General features: G+C 40.3%; 1 protein-coding gene across 2 annotated transcripts; it reads right to left on the bottom strand.

Moving 5' to 3' along the window:
* Window positions 1-1,701: 1,701 nt before the first annotated feature.
* Window positions 1,702-12,196, bottom strand: ccnf (cyclin F). 2 transcript variants are annotated; one of them, XM_069148521.1, is made up of 18 exons: window positions 12,029-12,196; window positions 11,065-11,219; window positions 10,810-10,916; window positions 10,659-10,726; window positions 10,286-10,482; window positions 9,781-9,834; window positions 9,331-9,435; window positions 9,024-9,101; window positions 8,421-8,575; window positions 7,906-8,070; window positions 7,663-7,786; window positions 7,387-7,567; window positions 7,129-7,216; window positions 5,618-5,717; window positions 5,352-5,485; window positions 3,800-3,978; window positions 3,345-3,454; window positions 1,702-3,206 (listed from the first exon to the last, which is right to left on the bottom strand). In XM_069148521.1, exons 1-18 carry the CDS (start codon window positions 12,039-12,041, stop codon window positions 3,009-3,011), a joined length of 2,211 nt encoding a protein of 736 aa, XP_069004622.1. In that variant the 5' UTR covers window positions 12,042-12,196; the 3' UTR covers window positions 1,702-3,008. The 2 variants fall into 2 exon arrangements, with proteins under 2 accessions (XP_069004622.1, XP_069004621.1); XM_069148520.1 differs by having other exon boundaries at window positions 1,702-3,454.
* Window positions 12,197-14,175: the final 1,979 nt, after the last annotated feature.

Genomic DNA, 14,175 nt, shown 5'->3' on the forward strand with positions numbered 1-14,175 from the left:
ATTTTTCCCTCACGAGAATTTTTCTAGATTGAAATAACAGATTAAGTTTGGATGCGATAACACGAACATCCCATGTTCAATATGCCACTAGCTCAAAAGTTACTGCCCCACTGCTTCCTTTTTTTTATGTTCCATTTTTATTTTATCTTTTTTAAAATTAGTAGCCTATTTTGGTTCACTTTCGTAGAGCAGAGGGATTTCCAAAGCAAAATAAAAAAATATATATATAGAGAAGATGAAGAGGAAGAACAATAAAAAGAAGAAGAAGAAAAGGAAGAAGAAAAATAATGTTCAAAACCAATGCAGCAGAGATATCATGAAATTAGCCCATTTATCAATCTCCAAAATTGCCGGATCCTATTTCCCTTAATGCAGCTTAATTGTGTCCTTTAATTAGGCTATGTCATGTTCATGTAACTACCCTTTGTATAACACATCTCATTAAATTCCGGACACACATCTTAAGCCGGACAGCATTAAAGCTCTATACCATCACCACATTTTCAAGGTGGACACCCAAGATTATTATTCAAAAATTTGTATCCACCCAAATGTGAAATACGGTCACAATCTCCCCTTCTGCTCAAGAGTTATGGTGTTGAATAATGGCCAGAAAAGTGTTTTTGCATAACATTAAGATGTCACAATCAAGTTAAACTTTTTGGATATGAAAGGTCTTATTATAATTTGACATCTGTGTGAATTTCTTTTCATAATTAGCACACAAATTCTTGAGTTATGGCCACACTGGTGTTTTGTGAAGTCACAGGGACTTTTGAACTTTGACCACCAATTCTAAGTGGACATTTGTTGTATGTTAGATTGAAGGTTGGGTGATTTGAGGTTCCCCTACAAATCATTGCCATCCAATCATTGGATATGGTCTAAAAAAAACTACTCTAAGACAATGACATCATCAAAGTTATTTCAGAACAATTCATCCAGATCTAAAGGACTTTGTTCCATTTTAGCCACTTATTTTTGACAAGTAAATTGAACTCTACAATTAAAATTGGTGGTATTACTTTAATAGCAAGAACTTTTCGATAGCCATCATTAAGGACACTGAAGGACATGTCTTTTCTTTTTCTTTTTTTTTAAGGGAAATCTGTGAGCTTTGCTGAAAAACATGCCCATTTACAGGCAGATTTCTTGGCAGGTTTTAGTTATTTCCGGGTTTGTCCAGGTCCCTTTCAGTTTGCACATGGCAATAGTGTGGAAGTAGATGAAGCACTACTTTTAATGCTTTGCAGTACTTACAGCCACCTTTAAACAACTGGCGGCTGTCAGGATTCAATTTTTAGATTTTTCTAGTGCTTTAAAAACAATTCAACTACTTCTTAGAGGACAAATTACTAAATTATAAACGGCACAACACAACTATCATAGCAAGTGTCCTGATTTGTGAAGAGGCAACATCACTGCAGATGTTAAAAACAGGATCAAAAGGATAATCAGAAGAGGGTGGCTTAGTGATTGGTATTATCCCAGACTCACTTGAGGTCACTGTAGAAAAAAAAGAACAAGGGCGACACTAAAAACAGTTTTGCCTCAGTGGTCTATAACTTCAAACGTCCTCTATTCCTGCAGCACTCACATTTCTTTTTTTTAGTTTCAGATGTCGTCTATAGTAACTTTCAGGAGTTAGTCAGAAAATATAATTGAATAGATATTAAACAATGAAAAAAGAAAAAGTGGGAGTTGAAAACAAAGCATGATGGCTTGTTTTATTTAAAATCAGTAAAAAAAAAAAAAAAAAAAAAAATTACATTCACACAAGTCTATGAAGAAAACACTGCACTATATATATATATAAAAAAAAAAGTTTCACAAAGTAAACTGCCTTTTTGGAATGAAGCGCATACGATTTCAAGTAGTAGTGGCATGTTCTTTGTCTTTTTTTCCATCCATACATATAACACTATGTACATTTAAAAACACAGGAGATAACCAGTTTAGAGTGTATTTACAGTTTCTCAAAATCATTTAAGCATTTACACTGTGTCCTGAATGAGGCATACAGTACTTTGAAAACCCCATCAAGTAAAATAGTCTGAACTTCCTTTTAAGTCTAAGGAGGAGATGCAAATGAATTAAAAAAATACTTTAGAACTGATTGTTCAAGCATGGAAATGATTTTCATTGAATCACACTCAGTCCGTGATAACTGTGTTAGACCTAATTCAGATGGAAGGTAAGCGGGTAAAACTTATCAGCACGTTTCATGTTGTACTGGATGCTTCACCAGCACAATTAATGCAGTTACAAAACGATAGAACATACCGACTTCTTCATGACTCATTTCACAGCTCTGCTTATTTTTCAGGTAGATCCTGCTGAAAAGACTAAATGACACCACCACAATACCTTTGGCAAACGTGTAGAAAGAAGAACAAAACTGAACAAGAAGAATTCAAACCATCAGATCTTTTAGGCGGACAGTTTCATCAACTGGATGACAGAGGTCACTTCATTGTTGAAATTCACCAAATACTTGTACAGATTATTGTACAAACAGTGCATATCAGAGACTATGATAACCAGAACAATAACAAAAATATGACAGCTGTTTTTCTATATGATCTTCACAATGAACACTTTTTTACCCTGAAACAAGTCTGTGAGGTTTAATTTCTTTTACCACTATTGAACATGAACTGAGATAGGTTGTTGTAGGAGGCTGTAATTGTAACCATTGTATCAGGGTCCTGAGGAACGTCAAGTCGGGTTCCAGTGGTTTCAGAGCTGACTAGGAGTCTCGGTTTATGGGAGGTATTTTTACTGCTCCATGCCTGTAAACATGTAAATGAAATGTAACGCAATTCATATTCACACACGTGTTTTCCCTTATATGTCTTTAAGCTCAAAGTCTCTTGATCTTGTGGCAGTTGATGAACCAGTGCAGACTGAGAAGGTTGAGGAACATCGAGAACAAACAAAAAGTGCTGTAGGTTAATAACTGAGCAGGTGGTCTGTGAACAGCCTGTGGCCGTTCAAATAACAACTGTCTACAGGCTTAGAAACCCTGCATACTCTTCCCCTTCCAAATCCTCTTCTTCTCTTTCCACCTCACCTGTACTATGAGCCGCCACGTTCTTCCTCTTAACTTGTTGCCTGGAGGTGCCCCGGGGCCTCTGCATGGGCACTAAAAGGCGGAAGCCTGGCTGAGCATTGGCAGAAGCTGCACCCAGGGGTGTGGTGAAGGTCTTAAATGTGCAAGGCATGAGGGAGGAGGAGGAGGAGGATGTAGATGAGGTATTAACACTCTGGACAGAGGAGTATCCTGAACTATGAAGGTCTGCGGAGAAGGACAGGGGTTCTTGGCCTTGGTAATCCTCGCTCACCTCTATTTCTGCTCCACAAAAGCTGTCTTCATCGCTGGACAGAGCTCGGCAGTGCTCCAGTCTTTTGTCTTCCTCAGTCAGCGGGTGCAGTTTGATCGATATCATAGAAGCTATTGAAAGGAAAAATGGTCAAAACCAGTAAATCAGTTTGAACAACATTTAGATCCACAGCCAAAAACACACCATCATTTATATGCTAATTTAACATGGTGGACAAGGAAACTGCAGAGTCATCTAGGTAGGTAGGTAAGTATTTACTTTATTAATCCCCGAGGGGAAATTTTTTTAATTTTATTTTATCTATAGTCACATAACGTCCAATTGGACTCACAGTGTACATTATTATCCTCCACATATAAAGGACTACAATCAAAAAGAAACAGATCTGAGGCTGCTCGTAATAACACTGGAATGAAAGTACCCGGCTCCCTTTCCCACCTCTTCCTCATACTCACAATCCTCATCTTTCTCTCCCTCACTCTCTTCCTCCTGGTCCCCCTCATATCCAGAACAGGAAGTGTCCAGACTCCAGTCCAGGATGTCGCCCAGCAGCGTCTCTTCCTGATTGGACAGCTCTGCAGTGGGTGTGGCCACAAAGCTGCCCCTGTGGGCCTGCATGTCGTCATCACGTCTCCTTGAGAGAAAAGTGGACAAGCAGAAGGTTACAATGAGTCACAGGCACTTCTCGCAGATGGCACAAACAAACACCTTCTGAAAAAGACAGATCAACAAGTCCGTTTGTCACGGCACACAGGAGACTCAGCCACAAGAACTGCTAAGTGAGCAAGAAAAAGAGGCGGGGGCGAAGGTCGTATTTTCTGTCAGCGAGTTGTTTCTAACAACTGAATTCTTTGTATATTTTTCAAGTCCCATCACAGAGGCACCCTAAAAACTTGGTTCAGTTTATTCTATGTAAAATGATTCAAATCTGGGAGCTGTAGTATCTAACAGGATTTAAAATATGTGACAGCAGATGTTTTTATCTGGAATTTTGGTTTTATTCATGTCACATATTTTAGTGTCTTTTTCTGGTCTGCTACAGCTGCAGTCAATACAATTATCTGAAATCATTTGACTGCTTGTGCAGGGTACAACGAGCAGTGAACATCTCTATTGGCTTGTCCAATTATTCATGATTTTTGTCAGGCTTTGTGTCATCTGTAGCATGAGGTCGCTATCATTATGCAGAGGTTATGGTTGATGTCAACCGACAGTCAGCATGTGGACAGTGACGGTCAAATGGCACTGCAAATGGCAATTTACAGAAAAACAAAATACAACATCTCATTTCTCACTCCCCCTCCCTTCCCCCCCCAGTTTCCAGAAGGGTATACTAATGGGAAAAAAGGATTTGTCCCTTCCTCTTGTTTGCACTGTGGCTCCGGAAAGTCTCTTGTCAAGCAGGCTCCGAAACGTTTCCTTTGTTTTCTGTCTTATTTGCAAGTGATTCTTTCCGCATCTAATTGATGACTCCCCGGTGTCCTTATCTTGTGACCTGCAACCAACTCTGTATTACCATACGAAAGCAGATACAAAGGGAATGGGGGTGACTGTCAACTGTTTGCCAACTGTATAAAAGCTGCCCTAAAGAAAGCCCTGGAAAAGAGGACTGCGGAGGAGAGTACTGCTGGGGGAAACCAGGCTGGGTAGAGCCCGGGTATCTCTTGGCAGAAATTAAATATAATATTCATAATTATGACTTCTTTATGTCTATTCTTGTAAAATTACTGGAAACCAAGAAAGAGCCCACATCTATCTACTTCGGGACACACACACACACACACAAAAAGGGTTCTGCCATGTTTCTACAGTAGCCCAGAGGAGACAATCTGTTCACGACTAACGTAGATTATCTTAGATAATGTTGGAAGGGAGGGTGTGGTGAGGTGTGTTCAGTTGGTTGCCATCTGTTACCTCACCACTAGATGCCACTAAATCCTACACACTGCTCCTTTAATATCATCCAGCTCTAATACGTTGTAACCTTTGTGTTGGTAACTGGTTTACCTCTTGCTGGTGCTTGACGGAGAGGCCAGGAAGGTGTGGATGTCTGGAGGTTGACCAGTAGGACTCGGAGGCTCCATCTGAGGCACCACCTCAGGAATCTCCAGGATCTGACAGAGCTCTTTAAAATCCATCACCTTGTTGAGGCCATGAAAAAAAATATCAAACATCAGTTAGAATTTGAAAACCAATGAAAGTGCTGCTGCAAAACAATACAGTGACTCTTAACCTTTTCTATTCAGTTAAGAAAAATAAATAAAGCCAAGTACCTTTTCTTTGCCGATGTGCTGGTAGGCCTCATCTTCAAACCGCTGCTTCACGCCAGTAAGAGACACATGCCTGTAATCTTTAGGAACATCTTTGCTGAAACTGAAGGCAGACAGAGAGTGAAGGGGAAACAAAGAAAAGAAAAGAAAACTACTGAGTTTGATCCACTTTGCTTGGTGCATCACTATAATCAACTCTTGGGGACAAATCTTGTTACTTGTCCATTTGAGAATTACAGTTTGTCGATACGATGCTCACCTATCAAAGTGACACACCCTGAGGCACGTTTCTGTGACTAAGTGCGTGATTCACTGATGACTCACACTCACACACATACACAACCTCCTATTGTCTTCATGAGCTCCCTATACTTTGCATTAAAACCCTAATGGCCATCCAATTTCTTGGTCACCAGATGTCATAAACAATCTCATATCTAATCAATGTGGCTATATGGACATGCTGAAAAACAGCCAGACGCATCACCAATCAATTCTCGTTATCTGTTTTCATGGAAGAAAGGGCAGTGAGATAGTAGTCATGTATGAGCCGTGACACAGAAACAAACCAGAAAACAGACTAGAACATTTTTAAAGGCCACTTTCTTTAGCTTCTTGGAAAAACACATTTGTGTTTCCAGAAAGTGGGTTTTGAAAATCTGTTGTGCGGTAAATTAATGGCTGAATAAATCAAACGAATGATCAGCACTTTTAAAAACAAGCCTGTAGGGATTTGTTGTATTCACAGTGGGTATTTTAGGTTAACTAACAAAGCTGGTGTCATTATTGCGCCCATGGACACAGTGTCCGTTCGCATTGTTCATGATAAAATTGATATAATTTATAATATAGTAAAAAATATAGTATGGTATAGTTATAATGGCAGTTTTCCAACTTATTCACGTAACTTCAGTAGTGTAGAGGGAGATTGGTTGTACTGAATATTTGACGGCAAACCACCATGTCTATGCTGAGATATATAAAAACTATAACAATTATTTTGTTTCATATGTATGTTGTTGAAATTAATAATACAATATTTGTCAGGGCCATATCACCCAGACTGAGTGTCCATGATGCCCAAACACTTGTAACCAGGCTCACGCTCAACCAGGACATGATGACCTCAGCTGCAACATGAATACATTGAATAATATGATTACATTCACAGACTTCTGACATGTTAGTAATCACTGCTGTCAAAGAGCCCAACAGTTTCAGTACACAATTTTTGTTGCATTGTTGAGAAATTAAACATTATTTTCTGCTGGGTGGAACAGAAACTACATACTATAGAAATAAATACATAGTCATGATAACATTTAATTGATATTTGAGATGAACTCATCACGGCGAATAATGTGAAGACAACTTGTAGAGAAAGAAAAGAAAAAAAAAAAAAAAAAAAAAGGTCAGAGTGCAATCTATCTGAATGTAACATGATAGACTGCGTGATTGTGCAAAAGGAGGGGGTATGATGGAATTGAATTGTTTGGCTACCGATCCAAACTTACCACTTGACATAGAGCAGCACGGAAAGAGGAACAAGGTCTTGCTTGGAAAAGCCTGTGTAGTCAGCTAACAGGGTGGGCCAGAGGGGAGCTGCAGGGCGGGGGAACGCAGACATAAGTCAAGGTGAACATAAACTTTACACTTAACTAAAGCTGTAAATTCAAAAATCTGTTTGAAAAGTGTATTTGCATTGCATCGTTGTGTTGAAAGAGTAAAATGATGAATATGTTGTATGCGTGTGTAGCAATGAGTGTTCTTACCATAGTGATGCAGTGCCCGTGAAAGCAGCAGTGCAGCACAGGCTAGTTTGGCCGGTGGTGGCGCAGCGAGAGCAGAGTACAGCAGCGACAGCTCACAGATGTAGCTGAACAGGTGAGTGGTTCGCCTCTCCAGAGGGAGCAGATAGAGCAGCACCTCCCCGTAGTCCAGCAGTGTGGGGCTCTGCAGGGGAGTGCAGAAAATCATGTTTTACACTAGGTCATAAAATCGTTCACTGGAACTAGTCTGCATTACTTGTGGATAGTTTTTGTACTCACCCTGATCTTTCCCACCAGCACAGAGACAACCTCTCCCATCATTCGAACCAGGTCCTCGTATTTGTAGGTGTTGTCTGTGAGCCAAACAGCTTCACGTATGGTCAGGATTTCTTTACTAATATAGCTGAAAAGAAAGAAAACAAACATTGTCATAAAAGCACAGAAAGAGATTCTCAGCTACTACCAATTTGCCTTTGAACAATTCAGAGACCAAGGAGGACCCTGGCATGTGTGACCCCTCACCGTGTACAAACTACCATGCAGGCGATCCCTAACAGCTGCAGGCGAGCCTTGGGCACAGAGCGCAGGGCCAAGTAACGGTCCACACAACCCACTGTCACATGCAGCGTCAGGCTGGAAAAGTCCTTCATGGTGGTCACCTCCACAAGCCAGTCCACCAGGATGTACCTTGAGAGACAGGATAAATAAACAAGTCAAAATACAGAATCATGTGCATAAATAAAATCGCATTGAATAACTAAGATTATATTTTAAATCACTTCTCGAAGTCTGCCTGAAGACCATGTGGTCTTTGCCATCTTTCAGGGTTTTACCACCCTTCTCAGAGAAACTTTTGACTGGTGACGTCGTTCTGTTTCATCTCCTCTTTAGTAATGTCATTAAAGAAAAGATAAGATGATCAAAACAGTGAGTCATAACAATGACTAACAGGAACACTTCATTGTCTGGATGGATATTACCACCACTAGACTCTATTATGGCAGGAATATCATGACGGAGTTTCTGTTCCAGTGTACCTCATGGTGTCTTTAATGCCTCGTCTCAGGATGCCCTGAGCGCAGTGTTGTGACGCTGTATTAGAGGAACTGAACAGCTGGGCCACCAAGTCAGAGCAGGCCTTTAACTCCAAACCCAGTGGATTTCCACTGCTGCACACTTTGGCCAGGGCCAACTGGCAAAGACAAAAAAAGGTAAATGTTTGACAAAGGCTTGACAGCGTGTTGAACTGTGGCTACACTAAAACACAACAAGTGCTGCACTGGTTTAGCGCTGTAATCACAGAGCTCATGATTAGGATGACACATTTTTTTTTTGATTCAGTGGAGGGGATTGAAAAAAACCCCAAAAAAAACAATGTCTGTCAAGCCCTCTTGACACTGCCTGATAGCACATCAATAAAAACAACTTCCAAATGTAGACAAAAAGAGGAGTGGGAAATGAAACAAAACATGACTGTTCCCTCGTGTAATAATACAATAAAAAAGAACTGTGAAGTCTTTTGTCTTTTGACAGCTTTTCATCAGAGAGACAGGGAAGCTGCAGACTGACGAGTAAATTCATCATAGGTCAAAAAAAAAAAAGACAACATTAAATCATATAATTTGTCCTCAATCACACACCTGTGCCTCCCAGCATCCTTTGCCAGCATAGTCCCTGAGGGTTCGTATGCACTGCAGGTACCTCCCTGGATCTGCCATCTGAAATACAAAACACACAGAATCTCATGTTTGGCCTCATTTGTCACTTGCTATAGAGGCAAAAGCCTTTTCTGCATTCAATTTAAACATTTATTGATTTAGTTGCATACTTCCGATAGTATCAACAAAAGTGTCTATGATTGAACTTGTAAATAAGAAAAAGCTCAGCAGTCTTAATCACTAAGGTCATGTTTCCAAGAGAGAAATAACAAATGAGAGAAGCACTCACAGATGCTTTATGGCTGTGCTCCCACAACAAGTATGAGCTCTGTAGACAGCCAGCCAGCGACGACTCCTCCAGCATAGCTATGGCATCCGACCGTCGTTCATCCTCCTAAAAAAGGTAACAGATGTTAAATGATGGATCTTGCTTGACAGGAAAAAAAAAAAAAAACATTCTGTGCCTACACTACTGAGAAAGGAGCCAAAGGCAACAGTAGGCAAAACATTGACTGTTATGATTCAAATTTTTGTCATACTGATAAAAAAAAAAAAAAATTAAAAAAAGCACACCGGGACTGTAAATAAGACAACAGCTGATACATGAAGCAGATAAAACAACTATTGTTCCATCCCCCCAAGGCAGCAGCACACAGATTTATACGTCAATTAAAGGCTAAAAGAAACTGGGCTAACCACACACCCAGTCAGTCAGATTCAGCCTCACTTTTATACTCACGTCGAACAGCTGCAAAACTCTGGCCAAACAGTGCAACAAGGGCCCCCTCTTCTCCTGCAGAGGTAAGAAAAAAATCATTTATGAACATGTGATATACTGTTTAAAAGCAGTCGACATATAGAGAGCTAAACATTTGTACATGTGGCTTTAAGTGCAATGCATCGTGAATGTGAATTGAATTCACAGCAGTGTTTATATCCGTCGACTGAGTCGTAAAATAAGCACAGCTTTGGTTCGAGTTTTATCTAAGGAGAAAACAAGGACAGGGTTTCCAAGCTGGCCTCGAAACCAAAAATGAAAACGTGCCGTTGCAAAGCAAAATAAAACATCTTGAATGTAACGATCTGCCCATTTTGTCGTTGCCACTTACCTTAAACTTTACCATACCAATTACAAATCAAGTATCATCATTTCAAGTTTGAGATGAATGCAGCCTAATTTTACAAGAATAGTCATAGCAGAAGTACATTCGTTTTCCCTCTGAACTGGAAGAAGCAAAACCTACTATGTTGTTATCACATTCGGCCTTGAGGCGATCGAACACCACGGCCTTGCAGCAGCTGCCAGTGGGCGACCAAGGAGGACGGATGAACACCCAGATGAAGGGATCCACTGTGGGAGAGCGCAGGCTCTCCGCCAGGCTGAAGAAGTGGGAGGCCTTTCGACCACATACATCTGCTCGCCCCTCATCGCTCAACAATGCTGGAGGTGAGAGAGAAAGCACAAGTGAAGAGATGTTATCACTTATATCATTCATCAAGATGATTTCATTTTGCCGACATTAATTAGACTTGCATTCAACCATCACTGTGTATTAAGACAGATGTTTACTGTGCGGACACTGAACCCAACATCAGAGGAGAAGGAGTGTTACTTACGGCCTTCATTGTACAAATAAGCAATCCCAAGCTTCACAGCAGCTTCAAAATTCCCTTTCTCAGCAGCTCTGAAGTAAGAGAGAAATATTGAGTAAAAACTCATATGGACAAAAAACAATTTATACTTCTTATTGGACAGAAGTAACTGTACCTTTCAAATAGCCATAAGGTTTTGGGGGATGGCCACGTGTCCCTGAAACGGACTCTGGCCCATACACTGGAGTGGTTGTCAACAATGTCCCGCAGCTGGGAGTGAACCTGTAACACATGTTAAACTAAGCAATCCCTCAACAAAACAGATCATGTGACCCATCAAAACAGGGATGCTCAGCTAGAACAAATGTGGGATGACACGTCACATACATGTCAGAGGGTTGCGTAGTAGTGTTACGGTATGTTAACTCACTGCTCGGATAGACAGGAGGTCCTCTGCAGAGAGACACTGGAGCACATAGAGAAGGATCTCCTCAGGAAGGGATAGCAAGGATAGGTCCACCGATCGCTTACGAACCCGCTTCCGTGCTGGAACCTCGTAGCATTTTGAACAACGGCAGTGGATAACTGGGGGAAGAAAGAAAAAAACAAAAGGACATAAACATTACATAATCCATATATTTTCAAACAGACAGTTTTGTATTCTTTAGTATCTCTTTCATATTCAATGCAAGAGGCAGCAGACAGGGAGACATATATAAACACACAAAAATCACTGAAAAGCATTTTACATCTCGGTGTAAAGCTGGCAAACTAAGGCCCAACAAATATTTGCACCTCATTTAAAAGCAGGCCGGTGGGCAGTTAGGTTAGTAGAGCAGAGCGCCGGGCACTCTTAAGGTGAACGTAAGGGTGGTAGTTTAAAAATGTTTAAACGAGGGCAAGGATGATTTTTTTTTTTTCCCAACAGTATTTCAATAAGCATACACGATCATATCGTAAATTGCTGTGGGCACTAACAGTTATCTGACGATGGTGAACCGAGTATCTGAATGACAGCAGTCAAACCAAGTGAGCGCCCAAATTTCCCTCCCGTGGTTCAATAAACGCAACGTCCAGTTACGACTAAGTTTCATGACGATTAACATTACATTTTAGCTTTTTAATTGCCAAATGCGCTTACAATACCGAGGGGGGAGGTGACACGTTTTAGCTTTATAAATATTGTCAAATTGACTTAGTACCGTCCAGGAGGCTAAACCAGTTAACGTTGGCGTTAACTAGTTGCTAGTTAGCCTCGCTAACTCTGTGCAACCGCAGCGATTCAATGCAAATTCACAAACGCGTGCTTCGCATGAAGACAATCCCATTTTTTTTATTATTATTTTTTTTTTTTGGTGGTTAAAAAGAAGGGAAATTAGACTAAAGTTACTCACCGCCCGCTTTCATTGCAAGTACACGGATCTCTCCTCAAACAGCGATGCCTGTGGATACAACACCCGAGCAGCGGTTTAAACGTTGCGGCGATGCAAGCTGATTACTACGCACATACAAAGTCGGAATCTGTTTAACAAAAAAAAACACAAAAAAAGTAAAAAAAAAAGTACCGGGTATCAATCCTGCTCCCTGCGTTTGTTTAACTGTGGCAGACAGCTAATAAGCTTGACAAGATGTTAGCTCTAGCTTGAATTCAAATTCAAGCACGCGTCCTCACTTGTTGGACCCGCCCCAAAGATACTCTTAGGACCGCCCGCGCTCGCAATTTAAACTCTATATTCAATCTGATTGGTGAAGACTGATGACGCCCCCGGACGACATATTAGCCTTGTGATTGGCCGCCGCGAAGACTGGTAGCACCGATTGGTCAGCTGGTATAAACTCCAGAATGTCAGAAGCTTATTGGAGAACGTGATGCCATTTCGAAGTACGCGCTCGCCAGCGGACGTATATGATTGGTTGACCTGATTACGAAGGACGTCCTGTGGGAAACGTAGTAGGATAGAAATACCGTTTAAAGGTACCACATTTAAAGGGACAGGCGCAGAGTAGGATCTCCTTTATAGTGCGGTATAGGTGGCAATAACAGCAGAGAGTGCTTAGTTGTAGCTCTTGCCCTGGTTACCTGTATTATATTTGTTCTTTTATTGTATTCAATTGATGAGTGTAGATTCATTTTGTGTCATTCTTTAGATCTCAGTTTTAACTTTGCATAATTAGCGAAACTATTTCAGAAACTGATCTTTAAGTAAAAAGGTTGCCAATAAAATTCCCGTGGTCCCCACTTAGCCTACATTCTTGCATATTTTGCCCAAAATCTTAACAAACATGGGCTACATGTAAAACTATACAAATTAACAGTCTTTTAGGTAGAGAAATTGTCCCAGAGTCTGTTAAGATTGGTTGAGCATGTGAATGTACATTTGCAGACTGTGCAACAGAATACTGAAGAAGAGAAGTACATATTCATTTAGCATGATACTGGAGGGGTTAAAGGTTAATCAAGAGAAGTCAAAAGTTAACCTTATAATGTGTGACAAAAAGGATCAGCATATAAACAAAATGAAAATACTATTGGAGTAAACCAGATGTGTTCCTCGTATTGGAGCACAATAAGAATGTATTATCTTGGTTGCCTTGTACTTTTGATCATCACACACACACACACACACACACACATGCTCTCATAGTCAACTTTTTAATTCATCAATATTTGTGTAACTGAGAAGAAATGTAAATGAATAAAGCAACAGATTGGCTCGGCCTGTGAAGCAGCTGCCTTTGCAGACATGACAGGATGACCATTGTGTTGGGTCCCCCATTGTGAATAAATAGACTTCTCTCCCAGCTGAATAGTGTCCTATTGATTGCTGGTCTTTTGAGGAAGATCATAAAGAAGCATAGTACACTTCTTAGTCTTAATTTGTCCATTTCAGGCTGTCTATTGATCAGCACATCACCTGCTTACCTGATCTCATTATTACCTCCAAGACCCATTGTGCTCTACAGTAACTCTACTCAGGTTTCTATAAGAAAAACACAAGAAAATGCTTGTGTAAGTTCGTAACAATGTTTAACGTCATTTCCAGAAGCATTAAGTCAATACTTGGGCATTCTTCGTCTATAATCATGGACTTACATGATGGTGAATAAAGACCAAACATTTCTTTTATCTTCCTCTGCTCATTGTGGTATGTTATTTGTGGTCCATTTATTACTGGGGGTGTGGTATGATCAAATTGTCTTGTCACTGAGTGACCTCAGACATGGCAGGGACTTTGACATCCTCAGCTGGATGCACTGTTTCCATAGAAACGGCAACATATTTCTCGGTAAAATACTGACTGGTAAAGGCTGCATAAAAGAAATCCGATGATAATTTAAAAAATAATACCAAACACAATGCACTAAAAAACATGTGAGTTCTAAGGGTTTTCTTCCATAAGTAACCATTATTTCTTTGTATATTTTCACTGAAAAGATGTGTCATGTCAGGAAAATTATATTCGTTTAATCTCAGAAGGGAAAATGATTTCACACCTGAGTGGTTTAAGAGCTGCTCTGATGCAGCAAAGTCTCAAATAAT

Source organism: Embiotoca jacksoni, unplaced genomic scaffold (genome assembly GCF_022577435.1).
Source record: "Embiotoca jacksoni isolate LCO1_2020_lvr unplaced genomic scaffold, fEmbJac1.0.p SCAF_15, whole genome shotgun sequence".
Classification (NCBI taxonomy): domain Eukaryota; kingdom Metazoa; phylum Chordata; class Actinopteri; family Embiotocidae; genus Embiotoca; species Embiotoca jacksoni.

What these genes read in the sequence shown, in the direction of transcription:
- ccnf (XM_069148520.1), bottom strand. An exon ending in AAGGATGCTGGGAGGCACAG is followed by an intron (nt 8,576 to 9,023) that starts GTGTGTGATTGA and finishes TGTCTTTGCCAG; the next exon opens with TTGGCCCTGGCCAAAGTGTG. An exon ending in ACGGGCACTGCATCACTATG is followed by an intron (nt 7,217 to 7,386) that starts GTAAGAACACTC and finishes CCCGCCCTGCAG; the next exon opens with CTCCCCTCTGGCCCACCCTG.